This window comes from Hyperolius riggenbachi, chromosome 4 (assembly GCF_040937935.1).
Source record: "Hyperolius riggenbachi isolate aHypRig1 chromosome 4, aHypRig1.pri, whole genome shotgun sequence".
Taxonomy (NCBI): Eukaryota; Metazoa; Chordata; class Amphibia; order Anura; family Hyperoliidae; genus Hyperolius; species Hyperolius riggenbachi.
The window spans coordinates 158153807-158176246 of NC_090649.1; the positions used below are offsets into that span (position 1 = coordinate 158153807).

Here is a 22440-nt window from a genome sequence, read left to right on the forward strand (position 1 = left end):
ACCTACAAAATGTTTCAGGGGTAAAACCCAGTTTGACATTATTTGTTGGAGAATTCCCAAGTGAGTCAATCAACAATGCCTTTTTGTATGGTATAGCCGCATAGACAACACGTATATGGGTAGTTGGGAGTATGACCCTCTACCACTAGGCATAAGGAATCCATTACAATCTTACAGGTTGCAATCCAAAAAAATCAACTTCTAAGAAGTTTATAGAAAGAAGAGGCTGGTAAGGAGGTTCCCGATAAAGAAAAAAGTTTTGGCAGGATCAACCCTGTAGGGGAGGTCTTCCAGGTACTTTGTTGCCAGCTACTGGCATAGAAAGACTTGAGGAAATAGGGCATGTTCACCCAGGGCCGGCCTGCTTATGAGGCGGGGTGAAACATTTGCCTCGGGCGGCAGATCTGGGGGGGCGGCACCCGCCTGTCCATGGATGCTGGGCCCGCCTGCCGAGCTGGAGGGGTAGCTGGCAGAAAGGGGGTATTGGGCCTAGCGGTGGGGAGGGAGTCGCACCCCCCCTCCCTCGCCTGGGTCCCCCGATCTGCGCTCCTCCTCCAGCGTTAAGTACTAGCCTGCATATGATGAAGAGGCAACGGGCGGGGGAATCACTCACCTCTTCCGCGTTCCATCGTGTGCTCCACTGATGTCACTTCCGGCAACACCGCCCACTGTATTGTAAGTGGACGGCCTTGCAGGAAGTGACGTCAGTGGAGCGCATGATGGAACGCGGAAGAGGTGAGTGATTCCCCCGCTCGTTGCCTCTTCATCATATGCAGGCTGGTACTTACGCTGGAGGAGGAGCACAGATCAGGGGACCCAGGCGAGGGATCACCGCTAGGCCCATGCCAGCTACCCCTCCAGCTCGGCACCCCCCCCCCCCCCACACGGCACGGGGGGGGGGGGGGCGATTTTTTCAGATTTTGCCTCAGGCGGCAAAAAGTCTAGGGCCGGCCCTGTGTTCACCTACTTATAAGGAAGATAACCTTTAGGCTCAACACACACCATACAATCTAGGTTGTTCAATATTACCACTTTCATGTAGTATAAGAGCTTATCCAATCAATCATCCAAGGTATTTTCAATCTGCTGGCCCTTATACTACATAGATTTGGTAAATCTGTGCAACCAAGATTGTATGGTGTGTGTTGAGCCTTAAGGTTAGTAAACAAAGAATGATAGCAGTTCCTGAATGGGTAGGGGTAATGACCTCATGGAAAACTGACTAATGGGCAGATGAAAATCCACAGAGCAGATTGTATCAGATCTCAGGCAATCCCTGCATTAAGGGAAGGAGAGGGTATTTATTTTATAGTGGGATTAATCATTAAAAGTGGGCGAGGCTAAATACTTTTTATTCTAATAATAGTCTCCTTTCCATGTATCTCCTTTACGAGGCACCCATTTCATGCCCTCCAGTATTGCACTCCCCGTTATAGTTGCCTGGTGTTCAGTGGCGTAGCTAAGGAGGTATGGGCCCCGGTGCAAGTTTTAAATGGGGCCCCCCAGGCACTCTATACATAACAAGTGATACGGTGCACCAAAACCTGCCAAAGGCAACTACAGTGTCAGAGATGCAAGAAGGGGATTGGGAACAGTCTGTTAAGAATTACTACTATTCAAAGCATCTATAGAAGTGATTATTAACAGCACAGGACCAATAAAGAGCTAATACTGTGATAGAGGGTAGACCCTTCGGGGCCCCCCTGGCCCAAGGGCCCTGATGTGGTCGCTTCCTCTGCACCCCCTATTGCTACGCCACTGCTGGTGTTAGTATTTTCTCTTTCCTTTTCATCTGCTGTACACCCATCCTTAGTTCTGGCATCTTACATGTTTATTCATCAACTATGTAATGTGTTATAAGTCACAAGGCCATGGCACTAGTAATGAACTTCTGTTTTGCATAGCATTCGAGTAACTACGCTTTTTGGTCTCTTTCAGCCTCTTACACACTCCTAGGAGTTCTGGTTCACTATGCACTTGCTGGTCAATCTGTAACTCTGGGTATTTCAAGTGCTAACCAATAGAGTCATATAAATTCATGCCATACACTGATGAGGATCAACCAATCCAAAACAGTCTGGATGCACGTTGGATTAGTTTGGTTCTCTAATATTAACAATCTGACACATCATTGCATTCCAGCAGTTCTGGAGTTGTGCTTAGCTTTCAGGGATAACACAGAGATTTTTTGCATATTCAGCAGTAATGCATTGTGGAACAACTCAGAACTCACTCTAACCTGAATAATCGCAAATACCTTCCGTTTTGAAAAGGCAAACTTCTATTGAACAAGCAGGGAAGCTACAATTCAAGATGGACAGAAAACGAGTGAAAAGGATATTGAGAAGCTAGGGACATCAGTTGAAACTTTTTCAATTTGCCAGCTGAGGCAGGTAACCTTGAAGGGGAAAAATGCCAGAGAACCCTTGCAAAGTCCTCAGGAAACCCTGGTTGAGAAAGACTGGTCTACAGCATGAAATTCATAGTTCAGTTGAACTTGAAGTCTTTGATTTTTAATAAAAACTTTTTTTCTTCCATTATATGTAAACAAAAAAATCTCTAATAATATTTACAGTATATATCTCGTCAATATATTTATTTGAAATCTAAAGCAAGGAGGGTTTAGTCAGGCACTGACAGACAGACAGACAGACAGACACACACACACACACACACACACACACACACACGCGCACACGCACGCACGCTAGGGCTACCATCTATTTAGCAGCAGAAATATATGTGCCAGTACTGGAAGGCTTCAAAGATGAAAGATCACACTGAGATAATCTTCAATTATGAAAAGAAAATGAGTATGTTCCAGTGAAGAAATCAGAAAGCAACCATAGTCTATTGTGAATTGTAAATGGATACGTTTTGTAAGAGGAAATAATTGAACCAGACAGAAAGGTTATGTGCGATCATTCAGTGAACCAAGTCTATTGACTGATATTTTCCTATGAGGTAATGAAGAAATAGCAGAGACAGCACAACTCCTATTAGATCTGAAGAGCTTGGGGCAACAAAGAATCCCAACCTTCTTCTCTTTAAATTAATTTCTATTCCAATTCGTATCCGTTCTGCTCCTGACAGGATTACACAAGAGATGGTATGGGGCGCTGACATATAACTATTCCAGAGGCAAATGCCTAGGATAGATTCCAGCCCCCTTCATCCTTGGCAGTGGCAGCCCCTTGCAGTATGATTAGTATGCATTGCCCTGCGGGTCCTGCAAAACTTTCATATTTATAGCTAAGGGTTCAACAATAAAAAGTGCCCAAAGCAAGGTGATTGGCTTGCAACTTTTTAGGTCATTTGCTCTTAGCAGCATATGTTCAGCATGTTTTTCTAAAGCATCAGCGCTCTGTAAGTTAACTGATACTGGCGGGTTCAGCTGCTCAGAGATACTGAAGTAATACAAATACATAGAACCTGTGCAGTCCACTGGAATGGTAACGGTAAAACCGGAATAAGGTAAAAAATAATGTCTCATTAGGTGCTCAGGGTAGTCAGTTCCCATTAGCTGGTACCAAGAAAATGCTGTACAACTATCAGTGATGCGTTCAAAGCAGAATATGAACATACACATACACAGCACTCTAAATGGAACACAAACACTGCTCTTCGCAATATCTTAAGAATTGCCAAATGAAAGTATTCTTTATATGGGAAATATTATGATGTCTATAGAAATAATAATAAAACATGAGCATTTATATATTGCAGAAAAGATCTGCTAATGCTTTACAATGATCATTTAAAGTATGGGAATTATCCACATGAGAACTCAATGTCATTTCATTGAGTTGGATATTGTATCAGAATAACATTGTACACCTGTAAAGGTCTAAAGCCTCCTACAATTGTATACGAGGAATGTTGCCAAACAGGGATCGGTACCTGATCCCTTGGGCAACATTCAAGGGCTACAGACATGTTCTGTTGCAATGCGGGAGGGTGGGGTGGGGGTAGTGTTGGGCGAACATCTAGATGTTCGGGTTCGGGCTGAACAGGCGGAACATGGCCGCGATGTTCGGGTGTTCGAGCCGAACTCCGAACATAATGGAAGTCAATGGGGACCCGAACTTTCGTGTTTTTTAAAGCCTCCTTACATGCTACATACCCCAAATTTACAGGGTATGTGCACCTTGGGAGTGGGTAAAAGAGGAAAAAAAATTTAGCAAAAAGAGCTTATAGTTTTTAAGAAAATCGATTTTAAAGTTTCAAAGGGAAAACTGTCTTTTAAATGCGGGAAATGTCTGTTTTCTTTGCACAGGTAACATGCTTTTTGTCGGCATGCAGTCATAAATGTAATACAGATGAGAGGTTCCAGGAAAAGGGACCGGTAACGCTAACCCAGCAGCAGCACACGTGATGGAACAGGAGGAGGGCGGCGCAGGAGGAGAAGGCCACGCTTTGAGACACAACAACCCAGGCCTTTCATGCGGACAAGAAGCGTGCGGATAGCAATTTGCTTTTTGTCGGCATGCAGTCATAAATGTAATACAGATGAGAGGTTCCAGGAAAAGGGACCGGTAACGCTAACCCAGCAGCAGCACACGTGATGGAACAGGAGGAGGGCGGCGCAGGAGGAGAAGGCCACGCTTTGAGACACAACAACCCAGGCCTTGCATGAGGACAAGAAGCGTGCGGGTAGCAATTTGCTTTTTGTTGGCATGCAGTCATAAATGTAATACAGATGAGAGGTTCCAGGAAAAGGGACCGGTAACGCTAACCCAGCAGCAGCACACGTGATGGAACAGGAGGAGGCAGCGACACAGAGCACAATGCTATACAGTGGTGGGTGAGCGGTGTACTACTGTTCCCAGCAGAGACACAGAGTGGCAGTAAACACAATGCTATATAGTGTGGGTGAGCGGTGTACTACTGTTCCCAGCAGCGACACAATGACTGGGGGGACCCTGGCTAGCCTGGCTGGAGAGAGAACTACCCTGCCTGCCTACCCAAAGCTAAACCCACAGACAAATGGCGGAGAAATGACGTGGATCGGGCATTTATTTACCCGAATCACGTGACCCGTTCGGCCAATCAGAGCGCGTTCGGGTCCGAACCACGTGACCCGTTCGGCCAATCACAGCGCTAGCCGAACGTTCGGGGAACGTTCGGCCATGCGCTCTTAGTTCGGCCATATGGCCAAACAGTTTGGCCGAACACCATCAGGTGTTCGGCCGAACTCGAACATCACCCGAACAGGGTGATGTTCTGCAGAACCCGAACAGTGGCGAACACTGTTCGCCCAACAACTAGGTGGGGGTACAGATATCACATAGTGGGCAAGTCGAAGATGTCTACAGATGGTGACTGCAGCCAGGAGAGAATGACTAATATTACTCTGAGATTCAAATACTTTAGCGGAGGCTAAGATGGATGGACGGCATATATGAAGCTATGAACATGCTCTTGCAGTCGCTGGAAGATGTTGTGATTGACGACACCTCTGACAAGGAAAAGTACATGTGGTAAAAAATTCAGACTTGACTATACCAACGAGGAGGAAGAGGCTGGCTTATTCATGTGCTAGAACCCCACATGCACAGGCTCAGCCATTCCAGGCAATAGCAACTAACTGACACTAATTAACTAAGGGCTCCTGCCTGAAATGATCAAAATAACCACATATCTGGTTATAAATAATGTCTCAAACATCTAAGAACACTAATGGAATCAAGAAAGAAGAATGCTTGAATGGTAGACTATCCACAGCCCTTAATGCCAGTGATACTTGCAACCGTTCTCTATACCTTGTTTTGATGGAGAACCAAAAGTCCAAACAAGTCCAAAACAGCTCTTTCCACAGTGTATTAGTATGAGTAATTTAATAGGCTATAAGCACTCTGTACAACAGTGGATCCGGATGTGTGTCTGGCAGTCAAAGACATAAAGTAATGATTTGCATATTAAGAAGTGATGCATCATAGGATTTCCTTTTAGCTCACATAAAGCTAAATAATTGCAACTACCTTCTTTTTAAAGAAGGGACAGTTATATTTACCATAGCTTTTTTTTTTTAATAAGTGGGCCTTTTGATTACTTTTAATCCCCTACAAACTCCTAGAGGTTCTGGTTCATTATGAGCTCACTCGAGACCCTGTAAGACTTGATTACCCAAACCCTACCTCATATAGCCATATTTACCCATGCCTTGCACAGATGAGGACCAACATGCCCAAATCAGTTGCATGCAAGTCGGATTAGCATGGCTCTGTTAAATGAATGAACGACAGATACTTACCATTTTATACACACCTGGGGCTTCTTCCTGCCCCATGGGCACGGATCACTCCCACGCCGCCGTCCTCCGTTGCCTGCAGCACTGGTACCGGTTCCCGTAAGTTCTTCCAGTCGCGGCCAGTTTGCGCAAGATGAAGTGCGCTCTTCAAGTACCTCTCCAGCGGTTGCTGGAGAGTAACGTAAATGGCGCACTTCACTTGCGTCAGACTGGCTGAGACTGGGAGAAGTTATGGGACCCGGTACCGAAGCTGCAGGCAGCGTAGGACGGCAGCGTGGGAGCGATCCGTGCCCATGGGCAGGAGGAAGCCCCAGGTATGTATAAAAAAGTAACTGTCTTCTCTGGTACACTTTAAGTTCATCAGTGCTTATGAGAGGATGAACTTAATGACTTTGTACCTTTTCTCAGCCTATTTACTGTGTATCTACAGTATGTGCCTGCATTCCAGTTGATATTTAGACAAGTTATTTTTTTTCCCTTTATTTCCTTCTGGCATGTAAAAGCACACATTATGGGAATTAGACTGTGCATTTAGTGAATGCTGCTGCTATGTGGTTCCAAGGGACCCTGTAGTTCACATAGAAACAGGAACTGGCAGGGACAGATAGCTGACGGCTGCTGTTTCTCTAAGTCTGCTTACAACTGTACGCCATTAATTGTGCTCACTGCCCTTATTACACTAAAATACATGTATTTCCAAATGCACATGCTGATTTTATCGATCAGCAAGGCCTGGAATAAGTGACAGGAGGGAGCATAAGGAAGGCCAACATGATAGTGCTGGACATAGTCCGGCAGGGTGAGGGTTAAGTGTTGGAGAAAGAGGCAGGAAGTGGTAGGAGGAGGCGTGACAGGACAGAGCTGGGAGAGAGAGAAGGAGCTGGAAGGAAGGGAGGAGTCAGAAGCCAAAGGGAGACGCAGGAGAAAGTTTGAACTTGGCTGCTCCTGTTTATCTATGATGGAGGACGTGGAGAGTTTGCTGCAGATGGTCCGGACGGAGGCTGCAGCCCGCGGCCCCTCATGGGTCGCAGAGCAGATGACCAGGATGGCGGGTGGGGCGGATGGAGAGCCTGGAGGGCGCAGCAGTGCGCGCATATCGCGACCGCCGGAGCGGCTGAGCCCCAGCCCATCGCCCAGAGGGACTAGGCGGAGCGGAAGTCCGTCTCAGGGTCCGCCGGCTCCCCCCAAGAAAAAAGGAAAAGCAGCAGGCGGAAGAGCGGCGGAGCAGCCGGAGTCGCATAGGGAGGAGGAACGACCGGGCACCAGCGCTAGCAGTGACGGGATGACGGGCCAGGGAGATGCTGGGCCCAACGAGGAACAGCCACACGGAACGCAAGGGGCACAGCACACGCCAGCAACCCCGGCTGGGCGTCCGCAAAAAGGCGACACACGGAAGAAGGGAGGCAGCAGCACCAGGGCACAGAAGGCCGCAGCGCAACCAGCCTCAAGCCAGAAGAAGGCCCAGCAAGCGGGGAGCAGAGGTACTGGCAAGGGGAAGCAGGCGGTGAAGACCACCACGCCGGAGACAGCCCTGCGGTCACAGAGGAAGGGGTCTAGCGGCCAGCCAAGTGACCAAGGGGGCAGGGTAGCCACCCGAAACAGGCCCTGTTCGCCATCCCCACCCCGCAGAGCAGGAAGAGGCGAGTCCTCCAGGGGCCACGAGTCGGAGGTACAGCAGAGGAGGGACAACGGCGGCACGGAAAGGGGTCGAGGGAGAGAGGCCAACCGGCACAGGAATGTCAGCGGATCGGCCCGCACGGGCGATACCGCATCCGAGGGGTCCGGGGAGGACGAGGAACCGAGGAGGGAGAGTCCAAGGGTCCCGGAGGATCGTGGGGACCATCCGGTACAGCGAGGTGAGCCAATGTACAGAGCTACCAATTCCTTAAATGCTGGTGTGAGTAGAGGGGTGGGAGGCGAAAGCGAGGGGTCTAACCAGGCAATAGGGAGCAATTTGTCGAATTTAGGAGAAGGTTCAGGTGCGGCGTTGTCAATGATGACGTCGTTATTGTTGAGTATTCGAGATACCCTGCAAGGTCAGACGGCTACGAGGTCCACTCCTGTAGCAGCGTGGTCAGGACCTGCGCAAAGGGCGATAGTTGCAACGCCACCTGAAGTGACGCAGGTTAGGCAGACTAGTGTACAGACAACTATGGGGTCGACTCAGACACTTGAGACGACGGGGGAAAAAGACACAGAAATGATTCGCCTATCAGATAAGGCGCAAGGTGATGTTTACTTATGTATGAGGGGGCCTATGGGTAAGCATTTGAAACCAGAAGTGCGTGAAAAAATTTGGAAAGGGGAGTACATTGAGATTTTCTCATTGCTCCCTTTGGGTAAGTTCAATTTAGATAGGGGCAGAATTGATGAGACCAAAAAAGAGGACGAAGAGCGTAGGAGGTATCGCTTGATACCGAGGACGTTCCAAAACTGGTACCAAGCCTTTGCGATATATGCGAGCGTGCTAGGGGAGAAGCAACCGGAGTGCTGTTCAGCACTTTTTTGCTATTTTGATATGATCGGGGAGGCTCATAGGATGTATGGTGGAAACGCCTGGTTGAGGTATGATGAACAATTCAGGCAAGAAAAGGCTTTTCACCCAGGTATTAGGTGGAATCATAAGAACATCGATTTGTGGATGAGCCTGATGATTCCAGGCACGAGAGCAAATCAGCCCTTTCAGGGGACGGCCAGCAGCCCTGGATCAGCGGGTCAGCTGGCCAATAGAAAGCCTGGGGTCTGCTGGAAGTTCAATGAAGGGGCATGCAAATTTGGGAGCACATGTCGCTTTAAGCACGAATGCTCAGCCTGCGGTGGAAGTCATACGGTCACAAAATGCCACAGAAAGGGAAAGGGCCAGTACGCAGACTCCTCTGGAAAAAGGGAGGAGTCCGGTGAAGGTAGCAAGGATGGAACAGTACCTAAATAGATTCCCTGATACGGAGGTAGCTGAGTTTTTGCGAAAGGGGTTTACGGAGGGTTTCAGAATCCCTAGCTTTGGGGTCCTGAGTTCGCAACCCCCATTTCGCAACTTAAAATCAGTTACGGCCCATCCGGAAGTGGTATCGCTGAAGTTGGAGAAGGAGGTGAGTTTAGGTAGAATGTCCGGCCCCTTTCAGCAACCCCCTGTGGAAGATTTGGTAGTGTCGCCTTTAGGTTTGGTTCCTAAGAAGGAGCCGAATTCATTTAGGTTAATACACCATCTGTCATATCCAAAAGGCGCGTCAGTAAATGATGGGATTGACCCGGAATCCTCCTCAGTAGTTTACACGTCGTTCGATGCGGCGGTTCGATTGGTGAAACGTGCAGGGCAGGGCGCCTTGTTGGCCAAAACGGATGTGGAAGCGGCTTTTCGATTATTACCGGTCCACCCCGCAAGTTGCAGGTTGCTTGGTTGTTTCTGGGAGGGGGGTTATTATATCGATCGTTGTTTACCAATGGGTTGTTCGATTTCATGTTCTTATTTTGAGCGGTTTAGCTCTTTTGTGGAATGGGTGGTGAAGGACGAGTCGGGGCTCCGGACGGCCATTCACTACCTGGATGATTTTCTATTCGTGGGCCCGGCTGCGTCACGTGATTGCGCACATTTACTGAATACAATGAGGTGGGTATGTGACAGATTGGGCATTCCATTAGCAGAAGAAAAGACGGAGGGCCCCCAGACAATCATAAAATTTCTCGGGATCACGATAGACTCCATTGAGATGGAATGCAGGTTACCCGAGGACAAAGTGACCGATTTGCAGGGTACTATAAAAAGAGTCCTTGGCTGTAAGAAGGTTACCCTACAAGAGCTGCAGTCTCTTTTAGGGAAGTTAAATTTCGCCTGCAGGATCATGCCCATGGGCCGGATTTTCTGCAGGCGATTGGCAAGGGCTACTGCAGGCATTCAGCTGCCTCATCACAGGGTTCGTCTGGTAACGGCACATAAGCAAGATCTGCGCATGTGGCTGTCCTTTCTGGAGGAATTCAATGGGCGGTCCCTTTGGATGGACGAGAGTACGGGCAATCATGATTTGGAGTTGTTCACGGATGCTGCAGGATCGTGTGGGTTCGGGGCCTTCTTCGCAGGTAAGTGGTGCGCGGAAGCATGGCCAGGGCGCTGGGTGCAGTTAGGTTTTACAAAAAACCTACTGCTACTTGAATTGTTTCCTATTCTGGTAGCGGTAGAATTGTGGGGTACGTTGCTTCGGAACAAGAGGATTCGCTTTAACTGCGATAACCTAGGTGTGGTGACAGCGGTCAACAGCCTGTCAGCATCCTCACCTCCGGTAGTGAAGGTCTTGAGACAGTTGGTTCTCAGTTGTTTGAGATATAACCTGTTCATTTTTGCCGTTCACTTGCCGGGGGTGGAGAATGATGTGGCTGACGCTCTTTCTCGGTTTCAATGGCAGAGATTCCGGGACGTCGCGCCGGGAGCAGATCGGCAAGGGGAGTCTTGTCCCTTGGATTTGTGGGAGATACCCCTGGGCCCATAGGAGAGTGGATATCGAACTCATTGTCAGAGGCCACCTGGTCGGCATACACGACAGTGTGGAGACAATGGAGTGAATTACAGCACCAGTTCGGAAGGGGCGAGACGGAACAGGATCAAGTGTATCTGCTGTTACAGTTCATGGCTATGAAAGGAGCGGAGGGAGTATCTGCATCGGCGTTATCAAAAAACTTGTCAGCACTTTCTTTTGCATTTAAATTACAGGGATTGCCGGACGTGACAAAGGATTTTAGGGTGCGTATTGCACTAAGGGGTTTCAGGGCGCAGCAACGGATAACAGAGAACTCCAGGCGTCCAGTCACGTTCCAGCTGCTTGAGTCGCTGGTGAACAGACTGGGATCACTGTGCAAGTCAGGGTATGAGGAATTGCTGTTCGGGGCGGCTTTCTCGCTCGCGTTTTTCGGGGCATTTAGGATCAGTGAACTGGTTAGTAAAGGGAAGCATTTCTCTGGAGGTATACTGCGGGAGGAGGTTAAGCTTCTTTCAGAATCTGTGGAAATTTTTCTCCGTAGATCAAAGACGGATCGTGCTGGTGTAGGTAGGACAATTTATTTATTCCAGATTAGTGGGTCTGCAGCATGCCCAGTTTTCAGGGTCGCAGAGTTTTTAAGGGTACGGAGCAGAAACGGTCTTTCCTTTCTGTGTCACGAGGATGGATCTTCTTTATCTAAGTACCAGTTTACGGCAGTCTTTAGGAAAGCTTTAGCCAGTTTGGGGTTAGCCGAAAGGGAATTTGCGTCTCACTCGTTCAGGATAGGGGCAGCAACGGAAGCGGCCAGGTGGGGGCTCGCGGACGAGCATATAAAGCGAATAGGAAGGTGGGAGTCATCCCGGTTTCTGCTGTATGTTAGGCCGCATTTGATTTAAGTATTATAACACGTTTTAGTTTGTGTAGTTAGTTGGTGGTTGGTTTTCCCTCTTTTCCTTTTCTTTTTCTTTCAGTGATTGGCATCTCCCCTCGGCTGGTATGGATTATGGGGCACTCCTATGTGTCAAGGGGTGCCCAGCGAGCTGCTGTAAGACCGGACGGTCGGCAGCTAGGTATTCCAAGAGCAACGGCGAGGCTGAGATGGATTGGTTTCCCAGGTTTGATGTGGGACAAGGTGCTGCCAAAAATACGGAGTCTGGTGACGCAGGACAGAGCACCAGATGTCCTAGTTATACACGCTGGAGGCAATGATTTGGCCACAAGGACCACGAGAGCAATAACCAAGGAGATAAAAGGTGATCTTTTGGAACTGCGCTCTACTTTACCCGACACGGTGATCGTGTGGTCGGAGATGGTGAGTAGGAGCAAGTGGAGACTGGCACGATCAGTCGAGAGGGTTAATCGAGCACGAAAGAAGCTCAACAGAGAGGTGTCTCGGTGCATAGTACAACACGGGGGTGTGGCGGTTAGGCATTTAGAGCTAGAAGTGGATACGGTGCTATTTTTGGAGGTTGATGGGGTTCATCTGAACCCCATCGGGATAGACTTGTGGTCGTTAGCTTTAGAAGAGGGAATTCAAAAAGCCTTAGCGGTGCGGGCGGCGCAAGGGTGAGGTTTCCCCCTTGTTTGCTGTGGCGGGGCAAGGTGTCTGGAGAATGGTGAAGGAAGGATGACTTTGAGGATTTCACTTAGGTGACTTCCTCACGTAACAAACTAATGGAGCGATAAGAAGAACAGTTGATAAGGGGCATGCCGCTGTTCCCGAGTCTGTTGGTGCGGCTGGGGGCCGGATTGAGCCGCATGCCCAGAAAGAGAATGTGTTGTTTAATTTCGATTGTTGAAGTAGCTCTGGACGCTTTGCCCTGCAAGTGAATAGTTATCGTTTTATATTAAAATGTTATTAAGGTTAATAAATGGGCTGCATTGGCCTTAAAATTCCAAAGTCAAATATGCAGTCCGAGTGTTTTGTATTAAACATAGAGTTTTGATGTTATTTAAGGAAAAGGGGGGAAGTAAAATTAAGGGGTTGGTTTGTCCGCAGGACGGCAATTGGTCATGCACATATCAAGCAAGGCCTGGAATAAGTGACAGGAGGGAGCATAAGGAAGGCCAACATGATAGTGCTGGACATAGTCCGGCAGGGTGAGGGTTAAGTGTTGGAGAAAGAGGCAGGAAGTGGTAGGAGGAGGCGTGACAGGACAGAGCTGGGAGAGAGAGAAGGAGCTGGAAGGAAGGGAGGAGTCAGAAGCCAAAGGGAGACGCAGGAGAAAGTTTCCCGCCCACCCGCCCGTTAAGGGTAGATAGGTAGGTGGTTTGTCATTGCAGCTGGCGGGGCAAGGTGTCTGGAGAATGGTGAAGGAAGGATGACTTTGAGGATTTCACTTAGGTGACTTCCTCACGTAACAAACTAATGGAGCGATAAGAAGAACAGTTGATAAGGGGCATGCCGCTGTTCCCGAGTCTGTTGGTGCGGCTGGGGGCCGGATTGAGCCGCATGCCCAGAAAGAGAATGTGTTGTTTAATTTCGATTGTTGAAGTAGCTCTGGACGCTTTGCCCTGCAAGTGAATAGTTATCGTTTTATATTAAAATGTTATTAAGGTTAATAAATGGGCTGCATTGGCCTTAAAATTCCAAAGTCAAATATGCAGTCCGAGTGTTTTGTATTAAACATAGAGTTTTGATGTTATTTAAGGAAAAGGGGGGAAGTAAAATTAAGGGGTTGGTTTGTCCGCAGGACGGCAATTGGTCATGCACATATCATGAACTTCAAGTCTTTTTTATGCTTTGGTATCCAAGCAGTAAATTAGCTTTGGATGGCTGCTGTAAACACAATTATTCCATGTAATCTGCCAAGTTTTAGTCAAAAACTTCAAACAGCATAATAAAGAATGCAATGCGCTATTCATGCTTATTCATGCTTACAAAGTCAATTATATATAAGTTGTCGTGTAGCATATTTGTTTTCTAAGAAAACAGCATCACACTGTAAAAGTCAAAATGCCACCTCTTCAAAGAAAACACTGCTTTTGAAAAATGTGTGCATATTTAAAATGACAGAGTAACCAAGCAGCTTGAGGTGACCCAAACCACTAGGAATGTATAGGGGGATAAAAGAGACCGAAAAGCCCCCCTACTAATAAACAATGCTGAATTATGGCAAGTTTCCTTCTGTTTTAAGAAGGCAAATTACACCAAGCATTGCTTTTTAGTAGGAGGACTTTGTGGTCTCTTTTATCCCCCTACACATTCCAAGTGGTTTGGGTCACCCGAGCTGCTTGGTTGCTCATTTGTACTGGTCCAAGCCCTATTCCATACAGCCATATAAATTCCTGTCATGTACTGATGAGGGCCAAAAGCCCAAAACAGGCTGTCTACATGTGGAGTTGATGTGGCTGTGTAATATTCAAAGCTATAGGCTTGCTATACACCAGCAGTTCTGGATGCTTGTCTTGCAGCGAGATGGCAATGTACTAGTTTCACCTCAAGTTGCAGTTGACAAAACAAGTGCGTATGGCTTTGAGATTTTGCAGCATTCACCTCACTCTCATATCTTCCTATTTTCTACAACTCAACATGGACAAGACTGAAATGGTAATCTTTCCACCCCACCATTCAACGCACCTGCCTGACATCGCAATCTCTGTTGAAGGCATCTCAATAATGTCTGTCCCCCAGGCCTGCTGTCGAGGTGTAATACTGGACTCAAGTCTCTCACTCAATCCACATATTGACAAACTATTCTCTTGTCGTCTCCACCTAAAAACATCTTCTGCATCCGCCCTCGTCTCACACAGGATACTACCCTACCAGCTAACAATTTGGCCCCACTACATTCCATCTTGAACTCTGCTGCACGACTCATTCACCTCTCCTCCTGCTTCTCCAGCTCTATCCCCCCTCTGCCAGTCCCTTCACTGGCTGCCAGTTACACAAAGGATACAAATCAGTACGGAGGAAAAAGTCAAGGAAATGGAGAAGACACTGGAAAATGCCAGCAACAAAGAAAATTACGAAGTTCCTCACACAACATAGAAGACTTCAGATAATATAAAAGAAGGCTTTTAGCAACATGCCAAACACGATTGAGCCTTGGAATTAAACCCTGAAGACTTCTGTCAATATTAAGCTCAGAATAGAAAATTACAGCTTGGATAATCAACCCTAGAATTGGATGAAGAATAATTAATGACAATGGTGGACAGAAATCCAAGGACAACCTCCTCAGAGATTCAAGCTGATCTTCAAGGACATGGTCCATCTGCGTCTGTTCACCCAACCGTTACTTTTTGAGTGACAGTGGGCTTAACGGATGAAAACTCAGGAGGGCTGGAACGTGATAACATGCATACTAACAAGGTTCAATCCTTCTGGGAAAATGTCCTTTTGACAGACAAAAAAAAAAAAAAAGAAAAAGCATTTAGATAAGTCAAATCACCCCAAAATTGGTGCAAAATTAACACAGTACTTAGTTTCAAGTAGGTAATTTGCCTGTGTATATACCGTACAATAAGACAGGCATCCCAAGACAGGCTAAGAATCTAGGACCCATATTCAATTAACTTCAGGAGAAAACTTTTTTCTTTATTTATAAAATATCTTTTCAGCACCTAGCAATCGAAGACATACTAAAAAAGACGTACAAAAAAATATCAAAATAATTTTGATTTTCTGTGGGCTTAAAATGTATTTTATCAGTAAGCTGTGAAAACTCCAGAAGAAAGAAATTAGTAGAATAAGAGACAAGGCTGGAAATTAATTATTCTCCTGACAATTTTTTTTTAACCTGTCGGCAACCACAATTTTACATGTTGAAGAGAAATCGAGAGCCGAAAATGGTGTGGTATGTCAAGACAAATTAAATAATTGAAACAGTGAGGTGGTAATACTCACAAACATGGGTTACCGTTCAGGTAACCACTCAATAGGCAGGTGAGGAGATTAGACCTGTCCTCACTCAGGATTAAGAAGTCCTTGTCCTTCAATAAATATGTATCTATTTATTTAATTATAGTCCTTTGTGTCTGCTTTAACGGAGGCAAGTCCACCACTTCCTCCCAGCAATTTTTTAAAAATGTTATGTACTTTTATCCTACTGGTGCCTCTGTTCACCCACCAGTACAATTTTACATGTATCAATACAATCCACATACAGACCTAAAACTTTGTTGAACCTTACAAGCCACAGAAAATCTATAAAATGTAAAAATATGGTATTACTGAGTGTGTTCATTTGACAATATTTACAATTGTTCATAGAGCACAATAGTGTACAATGAATCATAAATAATAATTAAATATCCCACTAATAATAAATTATGATAATGTAGAGAATTAATAAATATCGGCTACGTCTACATTTAAAATGATATATTTTTTGTAAAAGTGGAAACTGATTATAGACAGAACAACAAATAAGGCACCTACATTAAAAACCATCACTTTACCTCCCAGTTCAGGCATGGGCAAACTTGGCCCTCCAGCTGTTAAGGAACTACAAGTCCCACAATGCATTTGCCTTTATGAGCCATGACTGTGGCTGTAAGACTCCTGCAATGCATTGTGGGACTTGTAGTTACTTAACAGCTGGAGGGCCAAGTTTGCCCATGCCTGCCCTAGTTCATACATGGCAAACTCCATACAGGCCAAAGCTGGCCCTCAGAGCCATTAAATGTGGCCCCCAAGTGGTTTCCCCACTTAGCATTATGTTTGGCCCAATCTAGACCACCAGGGAAGCTATATTGAAGGTGAAGCCCTAGATTACCAGGGAAGCCATATGGGGAAGTAGGGGGAAAACACTAAACACCAGTGAACTTTATAGGGGAGGGAGGACCACTAGCAACCAGGGAACTGTATAGGGGAGGGAGGAGGACCGTTAGACACCCTAGGGAACTGTATATGGGTTGGAGGGGAGCCCTTAGCCACCAGGGAACTTTATAAGGGAGGAAAGTGGTTAGTAGACATTGAGGTTGGCCTGTGACTTGGTCCCAGTGTTCAATTTCAGCCAACTTTGTATTTGAGTTTGACACCCCTGATCTAGTTAGTATTAAACTAAAATAGCTACTCAAGATATTTCACTAACAAAGGAGGATTCCGTTTTTACAGAATTAAAAGCAGGTGCTGGCTGACTGTCACACTGCAGTTGATTCAGAGATATTTTGCCCTCCTGCACTTTGCAGAATAGCAATTGACAAGTAGATAGTGTTGATGATTATTGACAATGAGAAAAAGGCATTCAGTGCATAAAAATGATGGATATTGCTAGGATAGGTAGGCATGGGGCCTCTGGGAGAAGCAAGTGTGGGAGGAAAGTGATATATGGAATAGTTTAAATCCAGACCCAACATTGGAATTCTAAATTAATATGTGATTTTTCATGACACAGGAACGTTTAGCAGTTATAATACATCGTAAGAAATAGAGGAAATGTGTGCTGCAAGAAAAAATAGAGCCTGGAATCCATAGACTCGAGCAACTGTTTTCTATCATAGCATTTCATTTATAACCAGGTTTGCTCTAATATGGTCATAGATTTAAAACTTAAAGTGTACCTGAGACGGGATCATTGGGTGTATTTAATGATTTTATTTAAGTATTTATAAAGTGCCGGCATATTACACAGCGCTGTACAGAGTATATAGAAGGGGTAGGGAACCTATGGCTCGGGAGCCAGATGTTGCTCTTTTGAAGGCTGCATCTGGCTCACAGACAAATCAGTAAAGGTTGATTCACTACGCTACACTGCTCAAGCAGCGCAACTCAGTGTGGCAGCGCAAGTAACATTTTCAAAGTAGTGCACGCTACTGCTGTTTCATGCACTACTAACTTAATCACACTTCCCTCAAAACTAACAGCTGCTCCCACTCTGGACCCTGTCAGATCCAGTGACTTTGTAGGACAAGATCTCTGCACTTTGATTTGCCCAAAAGGCTGCCTGTCACTTGACAGGCAGCCTATTGGGCCAAAGTGCAGGGATCTCGTCCTACAAAGTGAATCAACCCCCAAGTCAGCTAGCTAATTGTACAAGCTGTTAGTCGGTGTTTCTCCAGTTTGGCTCCCGGGGAAATTACTGATGTTGCTGAAACCCAAGAGAAGCTGAAGACGTGTCTGACACTTCCGCTGCACAGCGGATCAACTGTATACACATCACTATGGCAACAGGAACGTGAGCCCTCTGCTGTGCATGCGCACTGTCCCAGTTTGAAACATAATTGTATGGGTCTCAGGAAAATACATTTTAAAATATGTGGGGTTTATGGCTCTCTCAGCTAAAAAGTATTCCTGACCCCTGGTATGCAGGGTCTTGTCGCTAACTGTCCCTCAATGGGGCTCACAACCTAATCCCTACCATAGGTCTATGTATGTATTGTGTAGCCCATGTATCATAGTCTTGAGCCAATTTAGGGGGAAGCCAAATAACTTATCTGTATGCTTCGGGATGTGGGAGGAAACCTGAGTACCCGGAGGAAACACACACAGAGACGGGGAGAACAAACAAACTCCTTGCAGATGTTGATGTGGCTGGGATTCAAACCGGGGACCCAGTGCTGCAAGGTGAGAGCGCCAACCACTATGCCACCGTGCTGCCCATAATACTTTTACTACTACATACTACTATTAATACTTACCTGGGGCTTCCTCCAGCCCTATGAGGTGTGTGGACTTCCTTGCCATTCTCTCCAGAAATCTCCCGGGAATCTGGCCAGTGGCAGCCAGTCGTGGACTTCTGCGTGGCCTGGCCGCGTACACACCTAGAATGCTGCAAGAGCGCGATAGGGGTGCAGGCGTGGCCAAGCCGCGCATGTGCATTAGAGCGCAGCCGGCCAGATTACCGGGGGACATATCAAGTGAGCGGAGCAGCTAGAGAGTACGGTGAGGGAGCCCACACACCTCATGGGGCTGGAAGAAGCCCCAGGTAAGTGTAAATACACCCAATTATTCGGGCTCAGATTTCTTTTGAAGCCTGGTACACACATCCATTTTTACCACTTCCATGTAGTATAAGATCTAATCAATCTGCTCCTAGTATTCAAAGTCTGTTGACCCTCATACTACACGGGGTGGTAGATTTGGTCAACAATTGGACAATCAAAATGGACGCACATTAAACAGTAATATTTACTACATTATATGAAAGAGCTTTGTTTATGTTAGCCACTGCCCCATTTCCCCCTTACCATTCATCTAGATCAGCGCTGTCCAACTGGCGGCCCGCGGGCCGCATCCGGCCCGCCAGGCCACCAGCTGTGGCCCGCTCGTCTCCCTGGGATGCAGGCATGGCTAGCGCTATGGGCGCAATGCCTGCTCCCTCTTATTGTGGCCTCTCCTGTGTCCCCGCTGCCGCTGCCCCACAGCTCAGACCTCACAGATCGCGGCGACTGAGGTAAACAGAGTGTGCATGGTACCCGCACGGAGTACGTCACATGCGGAAGTGAATCATTAGTCACTTCCGCATGTGACGTTCTGCCGCACGGGTGTCATGCGCGCGCTCTGTTTGCTTCAGTCTCCGCGATCTGTGAGGTCTGAGCTGTCGGGCAGCGGCAGCGGGGACACAGGCGAGAGAGGTAACGGGCTCGCTACTGGTGGGGGCACCTGTCACTATGTAGCTTGGGGGGCTCCTGTCACTATCTAACGGGGGGGGGGCACCTGTCACTATCTAACGGGGGGGGGCACCTGTCACTATCTAGCTGGGGGGGCTCCTGTCACTATCTAACTGGGGGGGCTCCTGTCACTATCTAACTGGAGGGACACCTGTCACTATCTAGCTGAGCGGACACCTGTCACTATCTAGCTGGGGGGGGGGGGCACCTGTCACTACCTCAACCAGGGGGGACACCTGTTACTATCTAGCTGGGGGGGACACCTGTCACTACCTCAACTGGCGGGACACCTGTCACTACCTCAACTGGGGGGACACCTGTCACTACCTCAACTGGGGGGACACCTGTCTCTACCTCAACTGGGGGGACACCTGTCACTACCTCAACTGGGGGGGCTCCTGTCACTATCTAACTGGGGGGGCTCCTGTCACTATCTAGCTGGGGGGACACCTGTCACTATCAAGCTGAGGGGACACCTGTCACTATCTAGCTGGGGGGACACACCTCAACTGGGGGGGGGGACACCTGTCACTACCTCAACTGGGGGGACACCTGTCACTACCTCAACTGGGGGGACACCTGTCTCTACCTCAACTGGGGGGACACCTGTCACTATCTAACTGGGGGGGCACCTGTCACTACCTCAGCTGAGGGGGGGACACCTGTCTCTAACTGGGGGGGCACCTGTCACTACCTCATCCGGCCACACCACAGCATCACCGCCAGCCCGGCCACAGCAGCACCGCAAGGCATTTCAGCCCACACATCATCCCCAATCCGGCCCAAAACACTATTGCCAGGCACAGCAGCCAGTAGAGGAGAATTTAGAAGCCAGGTGAGAGGTGTCTACCATATTAAAGGTGCATTCTGCTTATTTATGTGAAATGCTGTCTATTTATGTGCCTCATAACTGCTGAATTTGTCGTGTTGGGGGCCTCATGATTGCTGAATTTGTCTTGTTGGGGGCCTCAAGATTTGTTGGGGGCATCACGATTGCTGAATGTGTCTTGTTGGGGGCCTCATTATTTTTTGGGGGCCTCATGATTGCTAAATTTGTCTTGTTGGGGGCATCATGATTGCTGAATGTGTCTTGTTGGGGGCCTCATGATTGCTGAATTTGTCTTGTTGGGGGCCTCATGATTTGTTGGGGGCCTCATGATTGCTGAATTTGTCTTGTTGGGGGTCACATGATTGCGAACTGTGAGACTATGGAAAAGCTGAATCGTCATCATGAAACAATAGCATTAAACCTACTTTTTTAGCTTTTTAAAACGGAAAATAAAACTGGGAGGTTCTAAAAAAAAACACATTTTTCAGGAGTAGGATGGATGAAATTGTTTATCTTCACAGTTTATTTTCAACTTGGATTTTCCATAATGTTCATGTATGAGTTAAAACGTTTGTATGTAGTTTAAATTGCTGTTGCCACTTTGCGATAGATAAGTGACTTTTGGGTTGCAGTTTGGACACTCGGCCTCCAAAAGGTTCACCACCACTGTCCTAATCTAATGCCCCACATTGCTAAGTTCATGTAAATTTGTCTCCACCCGTGGCCACACCCGCATTCTGGTCCATGGCCACACCCATTTTTCGGCGCGGCGCATAGCGCGGCGCTCTACGCGCAACTGAACCCTCGTGGTTTTTGGCGCGCGTGCTTCACCAAAATTTTAAATTGCATTTTGTGGAAAGTGCTGCCAATCTAATTGTCCTTTAATTGCATTATTTTCCTGGGGGGGGGGGGGGGGGAGCGGTCTACGGCTCTAGCAAGAGCCTTCGGCCCTCCACCATGGGGTCTGGAAAAAAAAATAGCCCTCCATGCCCATGAAGTTGGACAGCACTGATCTAGATTACTATTTAATCAGAGAAGTGGTATCGTTGGTGGCACAGTGTGCACAACACATGCCTAAATATATGTAAAACAGACCTTGTAGCCACAGAGGGGCCCAGGGATAGGGGGAGGGCAACTTCCTACCATTCCTCCTAATACAGGACCTGCCCCCTTCAGAAGAGGAGCTGTAGTGTGTTCACACTTGTTATTAGAGGGAGTTTATGGTAAGCATGGTTAGCATAAGATTACTGGCAGATTAAGTGGTGTAAACATTTGGGGATTTCCACCAGGAGAAGGAAGATAAAATCTGGATTTCAGTAAAAGTTAAAGGTGTTCATCATGAGATTTGCTGACTTCAGTTATTGCGCATATGGTGATATCAGCACTTAGGTGGCAATGAAGGTGCTATTTTATCTGCTCTCCTTCATCCTAAGCTAAACACAATAATGAACACATCCAGGAGCACAGAGCAGATGCCAGGATGAAAGCTTTTGCCCCTGCATACCGCATGCAATGACAGTGATAAAGAGTGCTTTTCCCCAGAGCTTATTTGATTACAGACAAACATACTGCAGACCGCTGGGATCTAATTAACTATTTTATATTACCTTAAATATGTGATATGACTTAATGGCCTTGCTATGATTGTTCTAAATTAACGTTTAAAAAAGAGAACAACATGTTTATTTTAGTTAATCAGTGCCAAGCATTTTGAACTACAAAGTACCAAGAAAACAATCACAGCTGCGTCATATATTATTATTATTATTTATATAGCGGTGCTGACATCTTCCTCATCGCCGTACAGAGTATATAATCTTGTCACTAACCGTCCCTCAGAAGAGCTCGGAATCTAATCTCTACCACAGTCATTTGTCCATCATAGTTTAGGGCCAATTTAGGGGTAAGCCAATAAACTTACTGTATGTTTCGGACTATAATAAAAGACGCACCTAGGTTTAGCATAAATAGTAATGGAGCCAATACTATTGGCTCCAATACCTCCACGGGCAGGACCTAGAATTCTCATCTCCACCAATGCCTATACACTGCATGGCTGGCATCCAATCCAGGACCAGGAGGGGGAGATGCCATGGTCACACAGTGAGAGGGGCTAGACCAGGAAGTGCTGGTGCAGACAGGACTCGGTGCCGGTGGGGACACAAGACGGGGTCATGTGAGGGCTTCCGCTGTTCGCTGTTGCACTGGGGCATTGCTATTATTGCTACAGGGGTCAGAGGAGTGGGTGAGGGGGGCGGGTTTTCTATAGCTGCTGCAGGGGCTAGGGGAACAGATTGGAGGGGAGCACTGAAGTTAGAGAAGCGGGGGGGGGGGGG

General features: G+C 47.2%; 2 protein-coding genes across 5 annotated transcripts in view; one reads left to right on the forward strand and one right to left on the reverse strand.

Moving 5' to 3' along the window:
* Positions 1-22440, reverse strand: part of KCNAB1 (potassium voltage-gated channel subfamily A regulatory beta subunit 1) — a 555572-nt gene that overhangs the window by 211884 nt on the left and 321248 nt on the right. The gene's annotated exons all lie outside the window — the stretch shown is intronic.
* Positions 7209-12289, forward strand: LOC137571058 (myristoylated alanine-rich C-kinase substrate-like). Its single transcript, XM_068279744.1, has 2 exons — positions 7209-8106; positions 11691-12289. Exons 1-2 carry the CDS (start codon positions 7209-7211, stop codon positions 12287-12289), a joined length of 1497 nt encoding a protein of 498 aa, XP_068135845.1.